This window comes from Bactrocera latifrons, unplaced genomic scaffold (assembly GCF_001853355.1).
Source record: "Bactrocera latifrons isolate USDA-ARS-PBARC rearing strain unplaced genomic scaffold, ASM185335v1 scaffold_120, whole genome shotgun sequence".
Classification (NCBI taxonomy): domain Eukaryota; kingdom Metazoa; phylum Arthropoda; class Insecta; order Diptera; family Tephritidae; genus Bactrocera; species Bactrocera latifrons.
Window position 1 is genome coordinate 702135 of NW_017534631.1, and position 24568 is coordinate 726702.

Sequence of the window (24568 nt, forward strand, 5' to 3'; positions counted from 1 at the left end):
GAAATATTGTTTCATTTGAGACAGCACCTCCGTATAATTTTTTGGAGTATCCCGATTTTACTGACTGAAAGAAGAAAATCAACACTTCCCGCACATGACGATTATTTGAAAAATGGGCATATCGCATAACTAAAAGTATGATATATACATATATGTAAAGTGACATATGTGGAAATGCAGTTACTTTTCGGTCGTCTTTTTCTTTACCGGCAGTCTTTACGCGGTTATAGCCAAGTTGACAACAGCGCGCCAGTCGTTCCATCTTTTCGTTCTTTGGTGCCAATTCGAGATACCAAGTGAAGACAGGTAAAATCGACGAAGAGGTGGTGTGTGTCGATATTCCTTTCACGGGCCTTTTCCAAAATTTGGCGCATGGCTTTCAGCGAGAACTAAGTTGCGCACCTAATACGTGTTATGTAAATATAAAGCTATGAATGTTCGCTGATACCTTTTAGTATTAAGCTAAAATTCCTGTCTTACAGGAATATAGTTTCTCTGTATTTATGTTCATTTTAACCCAAAATTTCGAAATTATTTCTTTTTTGTATCACCTTAATAATACATACATATATAATTCATATTGATTGACTATATATATGATTATATATGTATACATAATTATAGCATTAAGTATTTAAATGCTTTGCGTTGGTTACTCATACGCCACCGGTTTTAACAGTTCCCACTATTAACCTGCATCACAAACAATTAAATTAAACCGATGCACACACCAACCACCCAATACGCGACGTAAGGTCAAGGTCAAAGGAGTTTTATTATTGCAACGAATTGCACTATTAGAGTACACATATGGTTCAATTCAGCCACACAGGCAAACCTTGAATCCGTCCAAACGCAAATATCCTTATATGAATCTGCATACATACATACATATATGTATGTACATATGTATATACATATGTAAAAGTATGCCGTATGTATGAGACAACTATTTTTGAACCAACACACAGTTTAACCTTCCATATACAATTAAATGTGTGCATATGTGTACTTATGTATGTGTGTGTGATTATAGCAAAAACTATCGTTTGCTCCAGAGTTGCTAGCAATGACATTGGTCATCGCATGTTCGGCATTGAAAAGTCGGAATGTCGCATTTAAAAGTGCGCTCGTGCGTTGCATTGCACGCAGCAGACCAATTCAGCCGTTTGCCTACACACGCTATGTGCGTATATACTTATGTATGTATATATGCATTTAGGTATGCTAGCATGTTCATCTAACTGTTTATGCAGTAATTTGTGCTTTTTGCATTTTGCATTTGCATTGCTTTACGCATTAAAAACCTAAACATGCATGCATTTTATCTAAATATTTACAAATACATATGTACGTAGTATGTACTTAAGCTCCTACTCAAATACGAAAGCTTGTATGCATATATGGCATTTTATATACATATAACGGGTGATCCAAGGTGTATACTTTTTAAAGACCTTTTTTTGACAGATCACGAGTGAGTCGTGCCCGTTTACAAATCGTTCAACTTCATTACGAAAATTCACGTTCGGTAAAGAAAGTTTTTCGCGCGCTTCCCTCAGCTTATGGTCAATACAATCGGCCTACTGAGCGCACTATTTGCAACACCATCACCCATCTTGAGACCCATCATTCATTATTGGATAATATTCGATCCAATAAACCAGGTCCAGCACACAGTGAAGAAAATATAGCAGCTGTAGCTGAGAATGTATACGAAGACAGTGGATAGTCGAGTCGATGCCGTTCGCATTAACTCGGACTGAGCTTCGCCCTATGAACTCTTGAAAAATTCCAAGTAGATCCGACGTTTATGAGACAAAGTTTGTTGAGCAATGAGGACCATTTCGGGATCAATGGGTATGTAAACAAGCAAAATGGTCGCATTTGGGAAGAACAGCTGAACCAGAACAACTTCAAGAGCTGTCATTTCATTCAGAAAAAACAACGGTTGGTGTGGTTTGTAGATCGGTGGAATAATCGGTCCATATTTCTTCAAAAAGTATGCCTTTGAGAACGTAACCGTCATTTCTGACCGTTTTAACGACATGATAACCGACCGTTTGATGATTAAAATTGAAACTCGAGATCTCGGCAACGTTTAGACCGCCGATACACCTTTTCCTGTGCGGATATGTAAAGTCTAAAGCCTATATAAAAATACCACTTCGATTCAAAGCTTGGAGCAAAACATCACGCGTGTTATGAGTGGAAATGCTCGAACGAATCTTCAAAAGATAAATACCAAAGAATGTTCTTTCGAATGATAACATTACCCACTAAATTTGAAGAATCTGTGTTTTTTCTCTAAAAACCAGGTGCCTCGAAATGGATCACCGTTTTAATATATAAATATGTACTTATCAGCACTTATATTAAATACAAAAATGTATGAATGACCGGTTGAAGACAAAGCTACGACAAATCTAAAACAAGTAAGGAAGGGCTAAGTTCGGGTGTCACCGAACATTTTATACTCTCGCATGATAAAGTGATAATCGAGATTTCATTATCCGTCATTTAGATATTTTTTATTTTGCTGTAAAATAATTAGATTAGATCAATTTGTGTACTTTGATTATTGAATTGTATTTTCATTTACCTTAATTGTATTGAAAAGTTATAGTCCGATCACGACAGTTTTTCCACAAGGGATAGCTCAGCTCATATATCGTATTTGTGTAAAATTTTATTCCGCTATCATCATTGGTTCCTATTGTATATATTGTACAGAGAAGGCATCAGATGGAATTCAAAATAGCGTTATATTGGAAGAAGGCGTGGTTGTGAACTGATTTCACCCATATTTCGTACATGCGATCAGGGTGTTAAGAAAATATTATATACCGAATTTCATTGAAATCGGTTGAGTAGTTCCTGAGATATGGTTTTTGGTCCATAAGTGGGCGACGCCACGCCCATTTTCAATTTAAAAAAAGATCCGGGATGCAGCTTCCTTCTGACATTTCTTCCGTAAAATTTAGTGTTTCTGACGTTTTTTGTTAGTCGGTTAACGCACTTTTAGTGATTTTCAACATAACCTTTGTATGGGTGGTGGGCGTGGTTATTATCCGATTTCTTCCATTTTTGAACTGTATATGAAAATGCTTGAAGGAAATGACTCTATAGAGTTTGGTTGACATAGCTATAGCAGTTGTCTCTCTGTCTCTTATACACATCTAGATGTGTATAAGAGACAGGGTGGGCGGGGCCACGCCCACTTTTGTGGCAAATTTAACTTTAATATCTTTATTTATGGCTTAGTTATGACACTTTATAGGTTTTGGGTTTTCGCCAAATGTGGGCCGATATTGCCCATCTTCGAACTTAACCTTCTTATGGAGAGGTACAAAAAATACGTGTACCAAGTTTCATCATGATATCTCAATTTTTACTCAAATTACAACAGACAGACATCCTGATTTCAACACTACTCTTCACCCTGATCACTTTGGTATATATAACCCTATATCTGACTCTTTTAGTTTTAGGACTTACAAACAACCGTTATGTGAACAAAACTATAATACTCTCCTTAGCAACTTTGTTGCGAGAGTATAAAGATATGTATGCGCAAATGATCTTATGTCTATATAAAAGAGTGCGGTGGCCGACTAAATGTAAAAGGAGGAGGTGGTGAAGAAACTGCACCACCGAACAGCCGTTTTGTTTGCTGAATCTATGGCAACCAACAAAAGTAAGCCAAGTGCAACAGCTGTGTATGTTTTAAAGTATCCCAAGGATACACATGCATACGAATTTCAAGTGCAGTTGGTGGCATTATGGTGAGCACAGTTGAGTGAAAATGGTTCATATAAAAAAATTTATTAATTTATTTCTGTAACTAATTCCGTTGAGACAATAATAAAAATAATCAAATTATTACTACTGTTAAAAGCTAGCTGAGTGTGTTTATGGATTAATGTGATTATTGATTTGAGGTTACAACTATTCCTACATTCCTAAAATTATCTATTTTTTTGTTTGATGTACATGTGGGGATTTAGATGATATTCGAGATTATGATTTTATTTATATCTACTATCATTAACAATAATTTAGAAAACTATTGGTATGGATATTTGAACAATTGTTTTTTATAACATGCGAACGAAATTCGTGTGTGAGAATAAATACATATTATATATTACAAATTGTATCGTTTTTATACAAAGGGGTTTTCAATAAGACAAACTTTGTTTAAATAGAACAAAAACGGTTTGGTATATCAGTGAAATTCATTATTCATTCGATGCCATTATGTATGAAACTCGATTTCTTTTGCATGGCCACCACCACGATTTTCAAGCATACATCGTCCGATAATGCTGCAATTTCACGTTCGATATTCATACCAACTTCATCAATCGTCGCTGGCGATACCTTGTTGGTATAAATCGTAGACTTGACGTAACCCCACAGGAAATAGTCTAACGGCGTCAAATCGCACGATCGAGGCGGCCCTTCAGCTGGTCCACTCTTGTAGTGCCCCATTGAAAAACCCTATACTTTATAAAATATTTAATTACTAATTTTATCCCGCATATGTAAAATGTAGTAGATATTTGGCTAATCCTTTGATCTCCAAAAGAATCAGGCTGAATTTAGTTGTATCGAAAGAGTGGGTAGCTTCAGGGTCATACCCTTTTAAGCGCATACCTCCAATAAATAATAAATAAATACACATTATCTCTGGCTTTTATTAACCACGCCCACTCTTATATTTTATAAGTAAAGCATTTGGTATTATGCTATTAAAAATGAGATAAATGTCATGGCAGTAAAAATTTAATTTGCAATGAAATCTGAGAAGAGCGTAATATAAAAAAATATATTTATTGAACACCTCAACTCCAGCAAGGTAATTCAAACAGTACCAGATAGCTATACACAAGTGCGCCAAAACCGAAATTTTGAATACCGTGTATAGAATGCACATTATATTATTTTTAAAAATTAGTATTTATCAAAAAAAATTTGCCATTAGATTTTATTTCGAAAGATCAACCGGTACAGGCATGAATTTTTTATAACATTTATAGAAATGTTGATCATCACCTCGATTACTGCTGCTTGAATTAGCTAAAATATCATCATAAAATGCTCCGTTCGTGTTGGTTTTCATTTTTGGAAATAAAAAATGGTAACGTACACATGCGGAGAGTGGTTGATGAGACTATTGTTACTTCGTTCACTTTTTTGATCTTCATTTAATTCAATTGTAACAAAACGCCCACAGAACGTTTTTTAAAATAAACAAGTAAGAAAGGGCTAAAAGTTCGAGCGTAACCGATCATTTTATACTCTTGCAACTTGCAGGAACAACTTTCTTCAGGAAAATATGAAAGTTAGGGATAGTATTGGACCTGTTTTATCTATTTTTGCCAATCCCACATACTATTAACATGCCACACACTAAAAAAAAAGTTTTATGTGTTTTGTTAATGTATCTCACGTACAATTACCAATTATATGGAGTAAAGTCAGCCGGGTGTCCGAAAATCCTGATATTTATTTATATGGGGCCTAGATCAAGTTTTCGCCCAATTTACTTTATTTTAGGCATAAATATGCACTGTTATGTGTAAAATATGCATTCTGACTTTCATTGGGATAACTCATATATTGGCCGATATACGCGGTATGTAGTCACCTGGAAGTTCGAAAATGTTTATATTAGGTATACATTTCTAAACCATAGAGACACTATTGTATTATCAGTAGAGAATTGTGTCTGACTTTTAATTGTATATCCCTTACTATGATCGTTATTTTCAGGCAAAAGTCAACTATCCGTACTGGAGTTCACATTTCCGGTAATTGGAGGCTTGAACAGTTTTTGTTGGATTTGGACAATTATTGGCCATGTGGTGGCATACTTTAAAGTAATTATTAGTACCAAGCTCTTATCCAGCTAAATCAATTGCTTTTTGATCAAGTGGATTTTAAAATTATCCTCCGTGAGAAGTAGGTTTAGTAGGGCGGTAGTCCGAATTCGTGAAACATGAGAATAATGTCACGTACCAAATTTAGTCGATATCGATCGGTCGGGTCCCAAGATAAGTGCTTTTACCTAAAAGTGGGCGGTGCTACCCCCATTATATAATTTGTACACTGGTTTCAATAGAGGCTCTTACACTCGGGTGTAAAATTGAATGTCTCTGTCATATTTAGTTGTTAATTTATCGCACCATTTGTAGCTTTTAACTGTATCGTTATATGAGTAGTGGATGGAATTATTTTCTGATTTCAACCAATTTTACGGTGTCGGTGGGGGTATTTGGCAGATTTATTCTGAGTAATTTCACTATTGTAGCTTTAGTGTCCAGGAGTTATGTACTTTAATTATGCTAGAGGTCGGGACTGCGGCGACTTTATCAAAATTTTCAGCCCACAGATTCCCCTAGCCACTGCGATCCCTTGTCCAAATTAAAGTTCTATATCTTATTTTAGTGGCGCCTTAACGTTTTCGGTTAATGGACCGATTACGCCCATTTACGAGTTGAGCCTTAATTTTTTACCATGCAACGGGCAAACGATGTTTCATCATAATACTATATATTAAGTTTTACTTAAGTTACAACTTGCACAGACGGACGGACGAACTTACGAACGGACAGTCACCCGAATTTCAGTTTTAAAAGTATAATATTTGTTAAATAGTGTTACTTTATGGCATGCCCACATGTACAGCTGACTGGCTACAAACACACACAGACACAATTATGTTCACGAGTGTATGCACTTGAGCAGTGACATTGGCAAATCATCAAAATCGCTCATACGTCATGTTGTCCTTGAGCTTTAATGTGCGATTGTAACTAGTTGACATTTGTTTTGGGCTCACTTCTGGTCGTGCCTATGCTGCTAAGTTGCCGGCTTTGCTAAACACATAAGCACATACACCAACCATTCATTAGTTGTTTTGCTTATGTTTTTGTTTTTGTTCCACATTTGCCATATTGCATTGTTACTATGAAAGAACGAGAGATGAGGCAGAAAAATGCATTCGAAAAATGCAAAGCAAAATAAATATGAACCGGGCGCACTCAGACCAGCGCCAAGGCAGTTGAATTCCCGGCAGTAGCGGCGTCGCCGTCAGCGTCCACACTCACACGGCCACGCATACGCACGCATACATGTTAGCACTTACAGTTATTGGCTAATGCAGCGGCATCAATGCACGAGCGCATGCATCCGGCGCTTGAGAATTTAGTTCTCACTCGGTGTTTGGCTCAAACAGAATGTTTATAGATTTTCAGTGCATTTCATGTCTGCTTTACCGTTGAATTCATAGCGTCACGAAGAAGTGCAGCGTTTGTTGTTTTAGTTGTGTCACAGCATAATTAAAAAAGCATAAATAAAAAAAAATTAAAATGAGTTGTTGTTGGTAAACCCAAGTGTAGCGGAAAATTATGTCACCGGGTTACTACCGAAAGTAACGGTGGCACGCTTAGTTTGGCACATGCCAACACATGTGAATACCGGTGATGAAGACCGCACTTGCCATATGTACATATGTATGTATGTGCATATTTCGCTTGCCCCGTAAATCAGTGAAAATCGTCGTACGAATTTTCTCATAGTTTTTGTAATTTTTTTGCTTTTGTTGTCGTTTTTATTTTATTTTTCATTTACGTTGCCATGAAAACTATAAGCTCAGCTAGATTTTGAAAACTGCAGCAGTTCGCGTGAATGCGCCCATATGTGCATGCGTGTGCATGCGTTTGTGTATTCCGCTGCGCTTTGCGGAAATCAACGACTTATCACCTTTTTAACAGCAGTAAAAGCTGCGGAGCAATTCGATTTCCACACTGACAGTTGGTGGAAAGCCAAAGAACGTGTCGTGCATCTTTTGTAACGGTTTGACTTTCAATAACCTACTCCTGCGTTGAACTTCCGGCGAAATTTATATGCAAGCGTGTGTGTGAAAATGGACGAAGTCGATGAATATGGTGAGGACGTGGAAACTTTGTGCAACTATGTGCCTTTAAGAAAAGTGATACCTTTTGAAGTGAAATATTGGCGCTGCTCGGCTGGCAGTGGTCTGGGCGACAATTACATGTCGGTAGTTAAACGTATAGAAGTGAGCACGCATGAATTTGACGGCCGCGTGACGGAGCGCAAAGGTGATAAAAATACTCCTTTTGTTTGTAAGGACATGCCAAGTGTGCAGTTATGACTCATGTAGTAGTGAATTTGATTTAATGAAATTATTTATCAGTGCAGCGTTCTTAGAAAACTACATGACCACATGTATGATTTTTAGTTAAAACACCTTAAGCAAACAAATTAGTATTAATAACATTACAAAGTTGCTCAAATGCATTTAAGGAGTTACATGGGTTTCCTCGGGTAAAAAAAGCCTTTTTTCAGCAAATTTTTTCTTATATGAAAAATTAAATGTTATATTAAAACAGTCCGGTGATCCCTCGGGAAAAAAGATGTGGATAACTCCTTACAGGAACATCTAAAGAGATAAAGTGTGTGCTTTAGTTAAAACCTTAACTTAGAACTTGGACGCAGGAAAAAAAAGAAAATTGGATATTTGGCTGACATTTTTACAAAAAAATTTTAATTTCAGTGAAAAATTTGGCCACATTTTTTTTTTGAAATAGTTGTAATCGGGAAAAAATCCTTCGTCCATACCTTTAGGAATTGCATCTCAAAGACCTGCGAGAAATTTCAAGAAGATCGGTTGAGTAGTTCTCGAGAAATCTTGCCAACCGACTTCAAAACACACAGTTTCGAGGAAAACTAGTATAAAGGCTGTGTCTCCAAAACTATTACTCGTATCAACTTGAAAATTTAGTACAATATTCTAGAGCTGTTCTAGAATTTAATAAATTGATATTTTGAAACCCGTAAACCCTTGTAACCCCTTAATGAATTCCCCTAGAAGTGAAGTCGGCCAGAAGCAAAAGTTAGCTACAAGTCTAACAACCTGAAAACAATTCTCTTAACAATATCGAATTCATCCCATTAAGAGCAGATATTATTTAACATATCAGTAAGTTATTTACAAAAATATCTATAAACTTTCAAAAGAGAATGATGACCGGTAGAATTTGCTTCCGAATGAAAGTTTTTTCTCCTGTTCCAGCAAGCGATAACCTGAGTAAGAAATGAGAATGTTAATTAAGCTTGGAACATGTGTTCCTTTGCCACTTCCAGCAGATATACATACATATGTACAGCTGTTGACAGATAATTAGAAACGACGCCTATTTTGAAGTAAATTTTGTTATTTTCCATTCCCATATTTTATTGAAACTGATGTTAAACTTAAACTCTAATAGTAAAAATTTTGTTAAAAATTGTTTTTGTTTTGAAGATTTTAACTAAAATCAAACGATTTAGTGCGACAGCTAATTAGAAACGAAAATATTGTATCCACAAAAAATAATGATATTACAAAAACTTGCTTACTTTCAGTTACTATTTTGTTGGTTATCTCTTTTACTTTAATATTGCTTCACATCGATTCCGAATTCACGTTATAAGACTTTAAAAGCGCACTAATGATGTAGCTTGCCATGCCGCAAAGCAAAGTACATCCTTATTTAGGATATTTTTGGTGCATATGTCTCTTTGAACATCATCCAGACATGTTCTTTATGGTTTAAATCTGGGCTGGACGATTCTCACTCCAAAACATTGATGGAATTTTCATTAAAAAACTTTTGTGTCAACTTAGCCGTTGACTTTGAATTGTTATCTTCTTTATAACAGGCAAATTTTCCTCAGCCCATGGCAGCATGACGTATTGCTCCTTGTTTAAAATTCCATTATTCTTATGGAGTGGATCAACACCATTATAGATAAAACATCCCCACACCACGATTGATCCTCTACCATGCTCAACTACGCATGGAACCAAGCGAGGATTAAATTATTGAATTATTGGACGATGAACATACCTTCGACCATCAGGTCCTAAGTGATTAATTTTTTTTAAGCCGTTCCAAACGACATACCTCCGTTGATGTGTTATCTTAGACCAATAAGAGTTGCCAAGGTCTACACGTCGTTTCTACGAATTTTAGTCAGAAGTGGGTTCCTGCGTGCTGCATTGTCGTGAAGTCCAGATTCGACCAAACCACGGGATATTTGGACATTATATGCGTCTTGAATTTCACGTAGAATGTCAGTGGAACTCTTTTTATGGGTCTCCTCGAGAGAAAGTAGTAGTTCTGCGGTATATTTCTGATGATGTTTTTTGGGTTTTTACTTTGCGTGCAATATTGAAAATAGTTTTAAAATTCTGTATATGCTTAAGGACATTCAAAACAATTTTTTTGAGCATTTGGCCTTATTCGAAACTTCTTTGCACATCTTTCCAGACCGACGAAAGTCAAAATTCTAGCTGTCAATCTAGCTGTAAAGAGTAGGTGTACAGCTGCAGCGTTTCCTTCAACTTCAATAGTACATTTTAATATATTATAATACATAAACAAAAATTAACATCTTAAGGAATTTTAATTTTTTTTAACTGTTTTAAGCGGTCGCACTTAATTCACCTTCTATATCATAACGCATTGGGAAAAAATTAAAAGAACCTTAACTTCACAACTACAAAACAAAGTGAATTTAGTAGTAAATAGGTAACAAAAGTAGTATAAATAACGGTATATCAAACATTTTTATCATTATACTCGTCAGCCACCTATAAAAATAAGGAGCGTTTCTAATTAGCTGGCAGCAGCTGTACATGTCAACTTGTATGCACCTGTGTACAGTGTGGTTGGATACACAATAAAAAATAAATAAATAAATTAGCTTAATATACTTCTACTACTACAGCCTAAACCTTCGACATCAGCTAAGCTAAAGGATTTATATTCTTTCCAGGTTCACGTGTTACTTCCACCATGTTCATTATGAAATCAACTTTATCTTGACTAAATTTTACAAACTCCAATAAAATAGTGGAAACGAACTGATGGCATTATAAATTCTTTCTAATCAGGCATTTTTCTAAGAATTTATGTAAAGATACGCGCCATTATTTGCATGCCATAATAAGAAGATACAGTTTTTAATTACACCACAATGCACACTTATTCATACATAATATATTATCGTTACATTAAATTAGACTCCCTTCACTTGCCTACTTTGCAACCATTCCGAATTAATAAAAAATTACATTACTTGTATGATTATTTTATATTATTCATACTTATCGGAATGAAATTCTGCGTAATCAGAGTAGTCACCGTCGTGGCTTTGGATAGTGGCCGCTAGAAAGTCTAAAATGAAACGATTTTGTTGTAAATTATATTTTCCATACATTTCTTCTTTTTACTATTGCAACTTGTTGCTCATCATTTGTTTGAGTGAAAATTTAAAAATTTAAATATCTTGATGAAATTTGGTACACATTTTCCATTTGACTTTGAGGATATTGGAATTGCAGATTGAGACCACAAAATCCCGTTTGTTGAAAAAAAAAGGTGGCAAGAACTAAATAGCAGATCACGTAGCTGAATCAAAATTTGGTACATTGATGACTGACGGACCACAGTGAACTCAACACTTTTGAAAAGTGATCGAGCGGAGCTCCACACCATGATAAGCGTAATGTACATAGCATAGCTATTTTTAAAACTATAAAAATCTTACCAGCATTTTAATATATTGTCAAAATGCCTAGAATCGGATATTAACCACGTACATTCCCAATATTATGGTATGGTACTAAATATTGTTGAGACCGATTTCTTATATCTTCATTAATTATAATCAATCCACAATTATTAAGTAGCTTATTTGTGTGGAAATATTTAGTTCCATCTATGTAATGAATGAAATAGTTTTTTATAAAATACAAAAGTATGTACATACATATTTATACAAATACTATGTACTTGTATTGTTTCTAGACAACATCAAATTTGCATTTTTCGCAATGACCTTGCGCAACGTCAAGTCGCTTTTTGTCTGCGCTAACGCAAATACCTCGCACACACATGTAAATCGAAATGAAAGCATTAGAACTACACTCAAACGCCCCCATCGTAGAATCCGCTCAATGCAAACAGAAGAATCACACACTCATCGCATCTCTTTCTTATACGAATACTCTCCAATTTGTTTTCTTATCTCGCTCACGAAGGTCATTCACGCAAACATAACAATTCGTTTTATATTTATACACATACATACTTATGGATGCACTAATTTTATAGAATTTATACACATCATTCGCTTCACTGCGGTTTTACTTTTATTTCTTGAAAACATGTAAACAAAAAACAGCTGTGCATCGGTGTGCACGTTGTCTTTATATACAGGTAGACAAATATTTTTGAATAATCGATTTAAAACTTGTTTAATAATGGATAATTATTTGATACGACCAAAAAATTTATGGGTTCAGTATTTTATGCCGAAAACTAATAAGCGCTTATCCTCAGTGGTGGAAATTTGTAATGTAAAATATCATCCACAAATGAAAATATTGTGCCTCATCCTTCCAAGCGTACCTATTGATTCTCTAAAGACAGTGTTTCTTAAGTTAGTCATTTAAGAATTTTATTTTCATCATATTGAAACTTTTTAATAATAATTGTTTTATATTACGTGAGATATCTTTTAAATACAAAAATCTTGTTTCAGGTGCACAGTGTTTTAGTTTCATAGTCAAAAGGCAAATTTTAAGTCAATCGCGCCGCCTTCTGTTTCGTTGTGATGAAGCATTTTACAATGAAATAAATGCCTATACTCATGTGATACCAGCCCTGGAAAAATATTTCATCAATGGTGACACAGTATTTCCACAATGCTATTATGCCGGCACGGATAAGAAAGGCGAGCTGATAGCGTTGGAGGATCTGAAGCAGCTCGGCTATCGCATGCCAAATCGTTTGTTACCGTTCGATCTTTATCATTGTGAAATAGTTATGAAGGTAAGATTTAAACACGCTTAGAAAAGTAACTAAACAAAATTATAAAAATTCTTCTTCCACCTTCATTATAGGAACTCGCTAAGTTACATGCTACATCTATAGCGGCTAAGCATTTGGATGACAGCAATTTTCGTGAGCGATTTGCCAAAGTTAATGAAATTGTGTATTGTGAGGAGGCGGAAAGTTTTTACGGCAATTTGCTCACATCCTCAATAGAGGAATCATTGAAGAGTTTACGTGAATCAAATGTTGATGGCAGCCTTTCCGATTCAATTTGTATGATAGAGCAATTAAAAGCTGAATTGTATCAAAAAATAATGTATAGTATTAAAAATGCCAGCGATTCTGTTAGTGTAATGTGTCATGGTGATTTGTATGTCAACAACATCATGTTTAAATCCAACATGGAGGATGACAACGCATGCCGGGGACCGAAAGCAGTTAAATTCTTTGATCTACAGGTGAAACGTTGTTACCATTTTGTGGATATGCCTATTGCAATACTTATTTATATATTTTTCGGTTTATTTGCAGGCAATGCGTTACACTTCGTTCATTTTTGATATCCTTCATTTTATGTTCACCAGCACGAAACGCGAACTTCGTGATGCGCATACGCATCGTTTGTTGGAAACCTACCGTAGCGCTCTGCACAATCGCTTGGAACAACTTTTAGTTTCTCGCGAGCACTTAGAGTCAATACGAGAGACCTTTTCATTGGAAAATATTACTAAAGAATTTACTGCACATGCTCTGTACGGTTTAGCGGTTTCCATGTGGGTATTGCCTGCAGTTACATTTGATCCTAATAATATACCAAATTTAGATGCCATCAGTGAAGCAGTACCAAATGCCAACGAAATAAAGGTTACACAAAAATTAACCGACGAGTACCATTCTAGAATAAAAGATCTAGCGCTAGAGTTTCATCAAAACGGCTACTTTGGTACTTGGTTAGAAAAATAGTTCGAGGCACACATGCGTATACCTATATGCATTTAGTTCAATTTAGCAACAATTGTATACTTTAAGTAGCTGACAAAGGTATGTGATTAGCGTTATTTGCTCTTTGGTTCTGAAAGCAACTACCAAAATGACTAAAATGCAAATATATATTTTTTAAATATACTGTGTATATATATAAGAACCAATGTTTTATTTCACAATCCACTTTAAAAAAGTTTATGGTTTGATTGATTCCGAAAAAGAATCAAAAAATAAAATAAAAAACAATTTATAAAAAAAAAACAATTACCGGCACTTTAAATTAACTGTCCAATTAGCTTGTTTCAGCATACACGAAATGCATTTCTCAATTATAAGTTTGTTCTGAAATTTTCTTCTGATTGCAATTTCACTCACAGCTTTAAAAAGCATGAAATATTTCATTCATTTTTGTAATTAACTAAAAAGATGGTTAATGATGTTCGTAGCATTATTAAATGTTGTTACCCCGCAGGCACCTCATTTCTTTCCACCCCAGCCCAAAAATCCCTTAACAAAACCGGAAATCGATGCGCCTTTATTGCCAGGCGACTGCAGCTTATCATCCAGCGATGGTAGTTCAATATGGCCAATCGCTAAATCGAAGAAGAGTGGTTTGCATGGTATTGCCTCCATCTCGGGTGTCATCTTGAACACGTTTGGCGTTTTCGTGTGCAAAGACTGGTCCTCCTTGTACTGTGACAACCGCTCGTATAATGGTTTTGTCGATTTTTGAGACTTGGAAGTGGAAACCGAATCCTCTGAGGTATCATTTTCAAGCACACTGTATGCATGCGCAGAAAATTTGCAACCCTCAATGGTAGACACAAGCTTTTTCAATTCATCAGTTAACTTGAATTCATCACTGACTTTACCGCTCAGTGCTTCGTTAGCATATTTCGAAGAACGTTCATAAAGAGCAACAGCTTCTTTCCATTTTTTCATATCAATTAGAGTTAGTGCGATGTAATAACAACGGAATGCTTTAAATGTCAGAGCCAAATTTTCCATTTCGTCTTTGTAGGCAGCGTCGTCTTCCATCCCTTGGATTTGTAACATTTCAGAGACGTTTTGCAAAATAATCTCGTATAAACGTGCGAGATCCTGTGGGCGTACCCGCTTGCCTTCGCCGACAACTTGTGACTTTTGATTTGGATCATCGAAGTTAGATTTCACCTAGACACAAATACAATTGGTGAAATTTTACAATTATTTTTAAATTAGCTGTTTATAATTCTTACCTGCTCTACAAGACAGAGATTTCTTTGCAAAGTACGACTGTGCCGTATGTATGATAAATATGCTAGTAAATATTGTACCCCGGTCACAGTCTGACCTGTGGTTAGCGAGCGCAACTTTGGATCTTGCTTGATTTCTTCTTTAACTGCTTGTATGGCATCTTTGCAATCCATCAAAATACGTTCAATTAATTCGATTTTTGAGTCTACTTTAGTAGTCTTCTCTAATGACTTATCGACTTCTTGTATACTGAGCAAAAAGAGACGAACTTTCTCTGGACGTACAGTAACCTTGCGACTGCGCCATTCAATGGTTTGCAAGCCTTCGCTACTCTCCATTTTTGTTTGACTAACCAATAGATCCAGATTTTCCAACAATCCTTGTGCACGCAATTCAAGCAAATCATCAATTTTATTGGTGCCGCCACCACCACCAATATTATAAGCACAATAACGAAGATTGGGCGTAAATTCGTTCACTTTAGCACGGTACAATTCTTGTTCATCCTCAGGTAATGCCTTGGCAAGATTTTCGTAAACTACTTGAGCTCGTTTCAAATGTTCTAAGGCAGAACCCCACAATTGCAATTCAAAGTGTAGAGTACCGTGCATCCAAGCAACATAAGCTTCACATTCCAGCTTAGTGCGCGCATCAAATGCTTCAGACTTTAAGAAAAATTATATATGAACAAATTTTTGAAGTAAACAAAAATAAACTCACATTACAAAGTTCTTGTAATTGTAAAGCATAGAAACATGCCCTACGGAGTTTGTTAATCAAATGGAAACGCTTTCTGGGCTCCGTGTTGGCTTCTTGTTTTAGCTGCATTGCATACGACCATGCACGTTCGGCGCTTATCAATGGAATATGTATGAAGCGTTCATCTGCTCGTTTTCCAGTCAGTTGAGCTAGGGTCACATCTTTCCGTTTGAAGTGACGCTTGTCGCCCTGAGGGTACTTTAAGGTTTTCCTGAGACGACGAATACGACGAGTGCAATAACCACGGTAACGTTGATAGTCACCATGCCTCAAACCATGTTGCTGTTGTGCATCTTTTACCATATGTAGAACTACAATACGAAAACGTATATGTTTTACACAACAAATGAGAGAAAGTATTGGTAAGAATTAAAATGCATTTTGCATTTCTAGGTTAAGGGTAGTGCCTGAATGAATGCATTTATCTCATCTTACTTTCTACAGTGAATATTTTGGTTGGTTCCGGTGGCGGAGCAGCCTGCTCCACTTCAGTTTTCTCAACATTTTCAACTATAGGGGTTTCTTCCACCATTTTTAATTATAATAACAATATTAAGACGTGTGAATTTTGGTTCGAATGATAAAAAACGAAATACAACTACGAACTGTAATGTCAAATGTCAAAACGTCATCGATTTTTGACACCACCTTAAACCAAACATTCCACATATGGAAGCTTTGTGTGGAGTCCATTTTTCTAATTTATTACGCAAAACTTGAACGTAATTCAAAAAAGTATTAGAAAAACGTATTACCATAAAATATTTTTTTTTAACATCAATGCAGATAAAGCAATAAGTTTGATCATAATTTCTACATTTTTTTAATATAATGGTTTGTTTAAAATCCGTCTATCAACAGAGTATAATTTACGATCTCTGCTAATATCAATCAAAATATGTAGGTAAGGCAGTTCTCTTTAATGACGTTTGCGTTTTGACATTCCCTTTTGAAATTTTCTTGGCGAGGTGTTTAGTTCGCCGTATTTAATAAATTTTTTAATCTTTAAGGTATTACACCTAAATATTTTAGAAAATATTTAAGCTTATTAATTAAATTAAAAATAAGAGAATTTGTGTGTGAGTTATACGAAATTTTTCTATTAATTTAGATTAAAGCAAATTGAGGTTATATTGTGGATACCTTAGTTGCTCATGATTGTCTGTCTATAGCAAATGCAATGCCAACCAGGCTGACTTGTAAATACGCGTGTATGAATAGTTGTCCATATAGTTGGTGCGGGGAAGGGCACAAGTAGTGAAGATTGCTTCGTTGTCAATGTGCATTTATAACAAAAAGAAAACACGTTTCCACTTTAAAAAGTCTTATAATTATTGCATATTTCTTATTTTTTAGCATGTCGCGTAGGAAAGAGCACGAGGAAACAGATAAACAAACGCGTATTGCTATAGTTAGCGATGATAAATGCAAACCCAAGCGTTGCCGTCAGGAGTGCAAGAAATCATGTCCTGTAGTGCGTATGGGAAAACTTTGCATTGAAGTCACGCCTACATCCAAGATAGCATCTCTTTCAGAAGAACTTTGCATCGGTTGCGGTATTTGTGTTAAGGTAAATTTATTTATACCTAAGTTTTGCAACATTTTTCACAATTTTCATTTTTTATAGAAATGTCCATTTGAGGCCATAACTATCATTAATATACCCAGCAATTTGGAGAAGCATACAACTCATCGTTACGGCAAGAATTCCTTCAAACTCCATCGTCTGCCAATTCCACGGCCTGGTGAAGTGCTCGGATTGGTTGGTCAAAACGGTATTGGTAAATCGACTGCTTTAAAGATACTCGCTGGCAAACAAAAACCTAACCTGGGAAAATACGCTGATCCACCAGACTGGACTGAAATTCTGGCGTATTTCCGTGGTTCAGAATTGCAGAATTATTTCACTAAAATATTAGAAGACAATTTAAAAGCGCTGGTGAAACCGCAGTATGTCGATCAGATACCTAAAGCGGTTCGTGGTGCAGTCGCGGAATTACTCGATAAAAAAGATGAGCGCAAAAATCAGCACGAAATTTGTGAAATGCTGGATTTGCTGCATATACGAGACCGTGATATAGCACAGTTATCGGGAGGAGAACTGCAACGCTTTGCCATTGCCATGGTTTGCATCCAGGATGGCGATATTTTCATGTTTGATGAACCGTCATCTTATTTGGATGTCAAACAACGCTTAAACGCTGCTTTAACAATCAGACATTTATTGCACCCAACCAAGTATAAGAACACATTTATAAGTGCTTTAATTGTTTATAATAATGTAAAATACTTTTCAGGTTCATTATTGTGGTGGAGCACGATTTGTCAGTCCTGGATTACCTCTCTGATTTCATTTGCTGTCTTTATGGTGTACCCGGTGTTTATGGTGTGGTTACTATGCCTTTCTCCGTGCGTGAAGGCATTAACATTTTCCTGGACGGATTTGTGCCCACCGAGAATATGCGTTTCCGTACTGAATCACTAACTTTTAAGGTAGCGGGCTTTAATTTGTCGTAATAATAAATAAAATTAAGAATACATGTTAAATTTTAGGTATCTGAATCGGCTACGGAGGAGGAAATTAAACGTATGAACCACTATGTATACCCCGCAATGAAGAAGACATTGGGTAATTTTGAACTGACCGTGGAGCAAGGTCATTTCAGCGATTCAGAGATTCTTGTGCTATTGGGAGAGAACGGTACCGGCAAGACCACATTTATTAGAATGTTGGCTGGTAATTTACAACCCGATGAAGAGGTTGATTTGCCAGTCTTGAATATTTCGTACAAACCACAGAAAATTTCACCAAAGTTCCAAAATTTGGTGCGTCATTTATTGCACGACAAAATACGTGACGCCTACGTGCATCCTCAATTTATTGCGGATGTTATGAAACCTATGAAAATCGAAGAAATCATGGACCAAGAAGTACAGAATTTGTCTGGTGGTGAATTGCAACGTGTTGCTTTAGTTTTGTGTCTGGGAAAACCCGCTGATGTATATCTGATCGATGAACCGTCCGCCTATCTAGACTCTGAACAGCGTTTAGTAGCGGCTAAAGTCATTAAGAGGTAAGCAAAATATTTATTTTTTATGTTGGTTTCTGTTAATTTTTATTGTATATTTTCATAGATTCATTCTGCATGCGAAACGCACGGGCTTCGTGGTAGAGCACGATTTCATCATGGCTACTTATCTGGCGGATCGAGTTATTGTGCTCGAAGGTCAACCCTCAGTGAAAACCACTGCTTTCTCACCGCAATCCTTGTTGAATGGCATGAATAGATTCCTGGAACTCTTAGGTATTACTTTCCGCCGCGATCCCAACAACTTCAGGCCACGCATTAACAAAAACAACTCTGTTAAGGTACACCAATTATTTTCAAATGCTCCCATAAGCTTATGCATTTGTATTCATAAACTGATATCTATATTTTTTATTTTCACATGCAGGATACCGAACAAAAACGTTCCGGTCAATTCTTTTTCCTGGAGGATGATGCCGGTAATTAAACGAATATATTTTATGAATACTATCCAATGGAAGTACGTCGCATTTGCACTCGGAAACTTATATTATTTAGACAAAAATATTTTTATGCAATCAACTTTCAAGTTTTGTAATCTTTACAAAAAATAGCAAAAAACAAAAAAAACCAAAAACTTAGCTCAACCAAAGGTTGGTTTATATTAAGTGCTGATTTTTATTTTTGTAATGTTTTTTTTTTTTTTGCTTGATCCCAATTTTGTTTTGTAATGTTAACTATAATCTTAAAGCATTACAGGATTTTGTTTTAAAAACGATTTTGTACAATTTTTCAGCCATAGTAGAATCAAGCAAAAATTTGTAATAGAAAATAAATTGTTTACGAGAGTGAACTAAGTGCCGACAAGATGCGTAAATGAAATTGTGTTGCCATTTAAAAAAAAAGTTTTTTTTTGTGAAAATTTGTTTTGGAGTTCCAAACCACGTAGAATTTGTTAAGAAGCTGCGTTTTACAATTGCTTCCCATACACGTACGTCCTGTAATTATTTATTAATACAAAAAAAAAAAACTAAATTGATTCGAAAACAACAAACCCAGTTTACATGATATTAAATTACATTAAAACTTTTATTGAGACTTCAGGACTATCTAAGTGGTATTTTTGTTTTCTTATAAAACATCTCGCCTAATAATAGACTTGAATAAGCAAGCTTGTAATACTTTTGAATTAATATTCTATCGCACACTCTTTCCGGCTTTTCTGCCATCACAGCAAACATAAATACGCTTGCGTATAATTATTGCAAAAAGCTACAAAAGCTCTATCTTCATTTTCATAGTTGTAGATATTTGCAGAAATTTATATTAAGTAGAAGGCAAACATTTAAGATTCTTGGTCTTATTCAAAGATCATAAAAAGTATGAAGTTTGATTTTTTTTATAATTGAAGCGCTGTAGTAATTCGATAAACGAAACGTCAGAGAGTTTGATTTTTTAGTAATTCGATAAACAAAGTATCAAATAATTTTTCTCATTTGTAAGAATTTTAGCGACTAAATGCAAGAGATTAAAATAGCGTCACAGAAATTTAGTTTTCTTAATATTTTATTTATTAATCTCAAATGTCATCTTATTTACTTTTATTACTTCGTCGTTTATCGAATCACTATCGATTACTATTTTAAATAAATATTAATAAAATACTAAAAATCGTATGTCTGCCACTTTTCAAAGTTTTGAATTAGTTCAGTGCGTTTGTCTTTTTCACATTGCTTCAACATTTTCGAAATAAATTGGCTTTTGTTAAATATATTCGTAAATGTACACATGTATGTACATTCATGCTAAACCAATATACTTTTATTGTTCTCTTTCAATATTCCTCCAAAACGGAATTGAATTTTTGATTTCATTTAGTATTAGCTTAAGTATTAACTTATATTAAGTTACAATAAAAATGCGCCAAAAATTGACTCAATTTTCAAATGTACACACCGCTGTTACGCGATGCAGTGCCTGAAGACTATTCGCGTTATTATAGTATATTTTTAGAGAGACACTTAGAGAGCAAAGTTAAAAATTTGAACTGCATATTTCAAAAACTAGTATATCTTTCCTTATTTAGCATTGTAAATGTTCACTTGCTCTATGTTAACTGGTGATGACCAAAAGCTTTTGTGGCGGTTACAGTATTTTTGGTTTCCAGCGGTTGCGCTGATCAATCGGATATCATAAGATCCTCCATTTCATTGCTCAAATCTGAAGCTTGCTTGCGCAACCGTATTGCCTGCGAAACGTAGATACGTAAGAATTTAGAATTATAAATATACTCGAAAAGTAATTGCGGTCTTACTTTCGCGCGTAATTCCTTTTCCTGTGTGACCAGTTCTTGTATTTGTTGCATAGTTTTGGTGCTATTTTTCTGTTCGACTGTCCAACGCAAATAGAGGTCTAGAATATCCGGTGGTAAAGAATTTATAAATTATATTTATATTTTAAAGTAACTTTTAGTGCATTTGGTAACATTACCGCTCCACAATTCTAATGAGATCGGTGCAACGCTTGGCCAAATTACACTTGAATTTGGTTCATACAATGGATTTAGCATATTTTTGAGCACATCGGGCCGGTTTAAGTAAGACCACAAACTAGTGGTGCGCGTATGCACGCCCAACTCATGACGTTCGCGTTCTGAATCACACAAAAATGTACCATATTGCGAGAAATAACTGTGCTCATAAAGTAAAATTAGCATTTGCAGGCTAAATTCAAAACTGCAGGGAAATTGTGTATATAGCTGGTATATACAATCGAGAAATAACACAAAGGAGGCACCCGAGTTTTTCGGCCGATTCTGTGCGGGCGTATAACAGCCATAGCGATGACGTGATGCAAAAGGATGACCGGCCTGTATCCATTCTCGTTCAATTAACGCTTGTATGCTAATTAAAAAGAAGTTTGTGTCAGAAAAATTTTAGATATTAAAATGGCAGGCATTACCCGCGGACTGTGCGGCAATCAGGATTAAGTATTATCTGCACTAGTGACGTTACAATTAGTGTGGAATCCAGACCTTTAGAACCATGAACCAGCACCGGGCTGCCTTCCTGATCGAGGCATTGTGCAACTACACAGGCAGCATTCAGTGAATTCAGTACGAGACTTAACCAGCCGCTTGCTTCCAAGCGTGACAACCATTTGTCTGCGGAACATGTAATATCATTACATGCTGTAATAAAGAAAATAATACCAAATACAAGCAGCTGCTTTGAAAATGACCTAATACCCACCTTCAATAAGTTTGGTGTAACTATCCAAAATTGCTGAAGGCGCCGACACATTGCCAATAGCTCGATTCACTTTCTTCCACTGTGAGTAATGTTGATCGGTTTCGGTGTTTGATTTACCCTTTCCCCAAGTGTCAACAATAAACCCCTTTTTACTGCGTCCCAACACAACGTTCAGTATCGCTTCGTCAGCACGGCAACGTTTAATACCTTGTATGGAGATGGGTTGTGAGCTGCGCATTAGCGTGGCCTACAAATGCGGACAAATAAAAGTAAAAGAATAAGTATTTTTTTTACCGGTTAGCGGTTTGAAAACAGTAGATTAAATCGTCAGTTCATTGTACATGGTATATGTGTTTGAAGTTACAACACATAAACATATGGAGAATTTCTTTACAACTGTACATCGGCGTTCATTAAGGAATATTAGGCAGATTATTTTAACTAACTAAATGTTATGTGTGCATAAGCAACTTTATATAACATATTGCCGTTGAAGTTAAACTGTGAAGTTGAGAGATGAGAAGAGCTTCTTGTTTACACTCATCAATAATTACTCTGATTTTTATACACTCACCCCATTTTCATGCCGATAGCTGAGCACCGGAAATCGACCGCCATCTCTGAATGCAGCCGATTGCACAATTTGTTCGTCCGTAATTGATTTAGGCACAATAAGCGCAGTGCCATACGTTGGACACACACTAAAATCCTTATTGACTGTGGTGATACGCCACTCACAACCCGCAACAGCACCCGTTACCGCTCCACCGCCGACACCACAATTTTCATTACCATTGTGTAGATTGCAGGTAGCACCGGAAATTAGTTTCGCAAATTCTAGTTCGGGACTATTACAAGCAAATGATATATACTTATATGAAAAGAAAGTCATGAAATATACTAATGCTTTGTATTTACCGGAACATAGTGAATCCGTCCTCAAGTATGGTATACATTGGTCGATAGAAAAATGGATATTCGAGTTCAGGATTGTGTAACGAACTGAGTGCCTCCAATGACGCTGCTACATTAAAATATTCTTTAGCATATTTAATCTCTAGTGAAATGATGCGTAAATCCTTGCACTTCAGTGTTATGAGGCCGCCCATCACCATGTTTTGCACCATAAATGGTTTTTTCTCCACACAGTCGATATTCTTGTGCAGTAACTGTGAATGAAAAAAAGGAATTAATATAAATATATATATAATATACAGACAGTATGTAAGCAAGTTTGCTTTGCTCAGTCAAATATGTTGACATGGTAAATGCTAATTTTAAAGCTAGCAATACGCCTGACTGAACTAATTAAATATGTTAGGTACAAGAAGGAAATGGTGTTAAGAGACATAGCAACAAATTGACACGCTCCCATCATGTTTCCACGTCAATGCCTGTTCAATGGTCTTGTGTGTCTATATAAAAATATTGACCATTCACTTACCCATAGCTCTTGGCTATTCTCCTGTCTGGCGCTCAACAACAGATGATGACCGGTGATACAGAGCGTTCCCTCAACTGTTGTATGCAGGTGGTCGTGTAAGAATACTCCGTCCAGCTTTGGCGTTTTTATGAGATCGGCAAACTCCATATTTATGCGATTGTCAAGTTTATGTTGTTACGTTTTCCAGGTCACTGGCACTATAGAGCGCTGCACTTTGGTTTGCAACTGTATATGTGAGTGTGTATTGCAAATGCTATTATTTTCAGATACTGATTCAATTAGCTTTTCACATTTCCATTATCACAGCAGAGCATGCGAAAATGGGTATTACGGTGCAACGCAATGGCAGGCTCAATTGTTAGAACAAATCTATGGCACCGATGAATATGCCTTTGCCTACTTTTTGTGTACAAGTCACTCATTTACTTTTAGTGGGGGCGGATTGTTGATATTGTTTTTAGTTTTTGTAAATTTTTTTTGCTCACTTTTCCGCCACTGCTGTTTCTGAAATAATAATTAAACAGCTCTACAGCATAAGACACTAATAATGTTTCTTTTTTATAAATAATTTCAAGCCATATTTTGTCCGATTTACACAATCATTTTCAGAGAAAATATGATAAGAATCGACGAGCGAACTGAATATGTCTGGCAGTTTTCTTTTGTTTTGTCAAAAGCAAAAGTCAAAACAATTTTCTTTGACAAAAGCTGGGCGTTTGACGTTTACTGGTATATTTAAACAGCTTTAAGCTCAGCATATCGCTGAACCAAATTTGTTATAAAGTTCGTTCCGTTTGAAATATTTTTGAAATATTTTGTTAGTAGAGTTGCTCCAGAAGGTCCAATGATTTTATTCTTGCTGAAAATGAGGTGTTTGCTACTCGGCTTGCACTCCTGCTCCTTGAGAGCACTCGTCAACAACTCGGAACTGTGGGACGGCAATTCAAACTC

General features: G+C 35.8%; 4 protein-coding genes across 5 annotated transcripts; 2 read left to right on the plus strand and 2 right to left on the minus strand.

The window, feature by feature from the left end:
- The first annotated feature begins 7933 nt into the window (after window positions 1-7933).
- On the plus strand, window positions 7934-14055 carry LOC108978370. Its single transcript, XM_018948620.1, has 4 exons — window positions 7934-8129; window positions 12622-12911; window positions 12983-13372; window positions 13446-14055. The coding sequence occupies exons 1-4, from the start codon at window positions 7934-7936 to the stop codon at window positions 13875-13877; spliced, it is 1308 nt and encodes a 435-aa protein (XP_018804165.1). The 3' UTR covers window positions 13878-14055.
- LOC108978369 (signal recognition particle subunit SRP68) lies at window positions 14025-16493 on the minus strand. Its single transcript, XM_018948619.1, has 4 exons — window positions 16329-16493; window positions 15855-16204; window positions 15137-15799; window positions 14025-15071 (listed from the first exon to the last, which is right to left on the minus strand). Exons 1-4 carry the CDS (start codon window positions 16423-16425, stop codon window positions 14376-14378), a joined length of 1806 nt encoding a protein of 601 aa, XP_018804164.1. The 5' UTR covers window positions 16426-16493; the 3' UTR covers window positions 14025-14375.
- A 330-nt stretch (window positions 16494-16823) lies between these two features.
- On the plus strand, window positions 16824-19799 carry LOC108978364 (ATP-binding cassette sub-family E member 1). The gene is made up of 7 exons (XM_018948606.1): window positions 16824-16903; window positions 17250-17463; window positions 17521-18131; window positions 18191-18386; window positions 18447-18967; window positions 19029-19263; window positions 19350-19799. Exons 2-7 carry the CDS (start codon window positions 17251-17253, stop codon window positions 19407-19409), a joined length of 1836 nt encoding a protein of 611 aa, XP_018804151.1. The 5' UTR covers window positions 16824-16903; window position 17250; the 3' UTR covers window positions 19410-19799.
- A 182-nt stretch (window positions 19800-19981) lies between these two features.
- Window positions 19982-24260, minus strand: LOC108978365 (myotubularin-related protein 9). 2 transcript variants are annotated; one of them, XM_018948608.1, is made up of 8 exons: window positions 23618-24260; window positions 23092-23342; window positions 22748-23021; window positions 22174-22420; window positions 21884-22085; window positions 21413-21825; window positions 21237-21334; window positions 19982-21170 (listed from the first exon to the last, which is right to left on the minus strand). In XM_018948608.1, exons 1-8 carry the CDS (start codon window positions 23762-23764, stop codon window positions 21102-21104), a joined length of 1701 nt encoding a protein of 566 aa, XP_018804153.1. In that variant the 5' UTR covers window positions 23765-24260; the 3' UTR covers window positions 19982-21101. The 2 variants fall into 2 exon arrangements, with proteins under 2 accessions (XP_018804153.1, XP_018804152.1); XM_018948607.1 differs by having other exon boundaries at window positions 21884-22112.
- Between the last annotated feature and the right edge of the window lie 308 nt (window positions 24261-24568).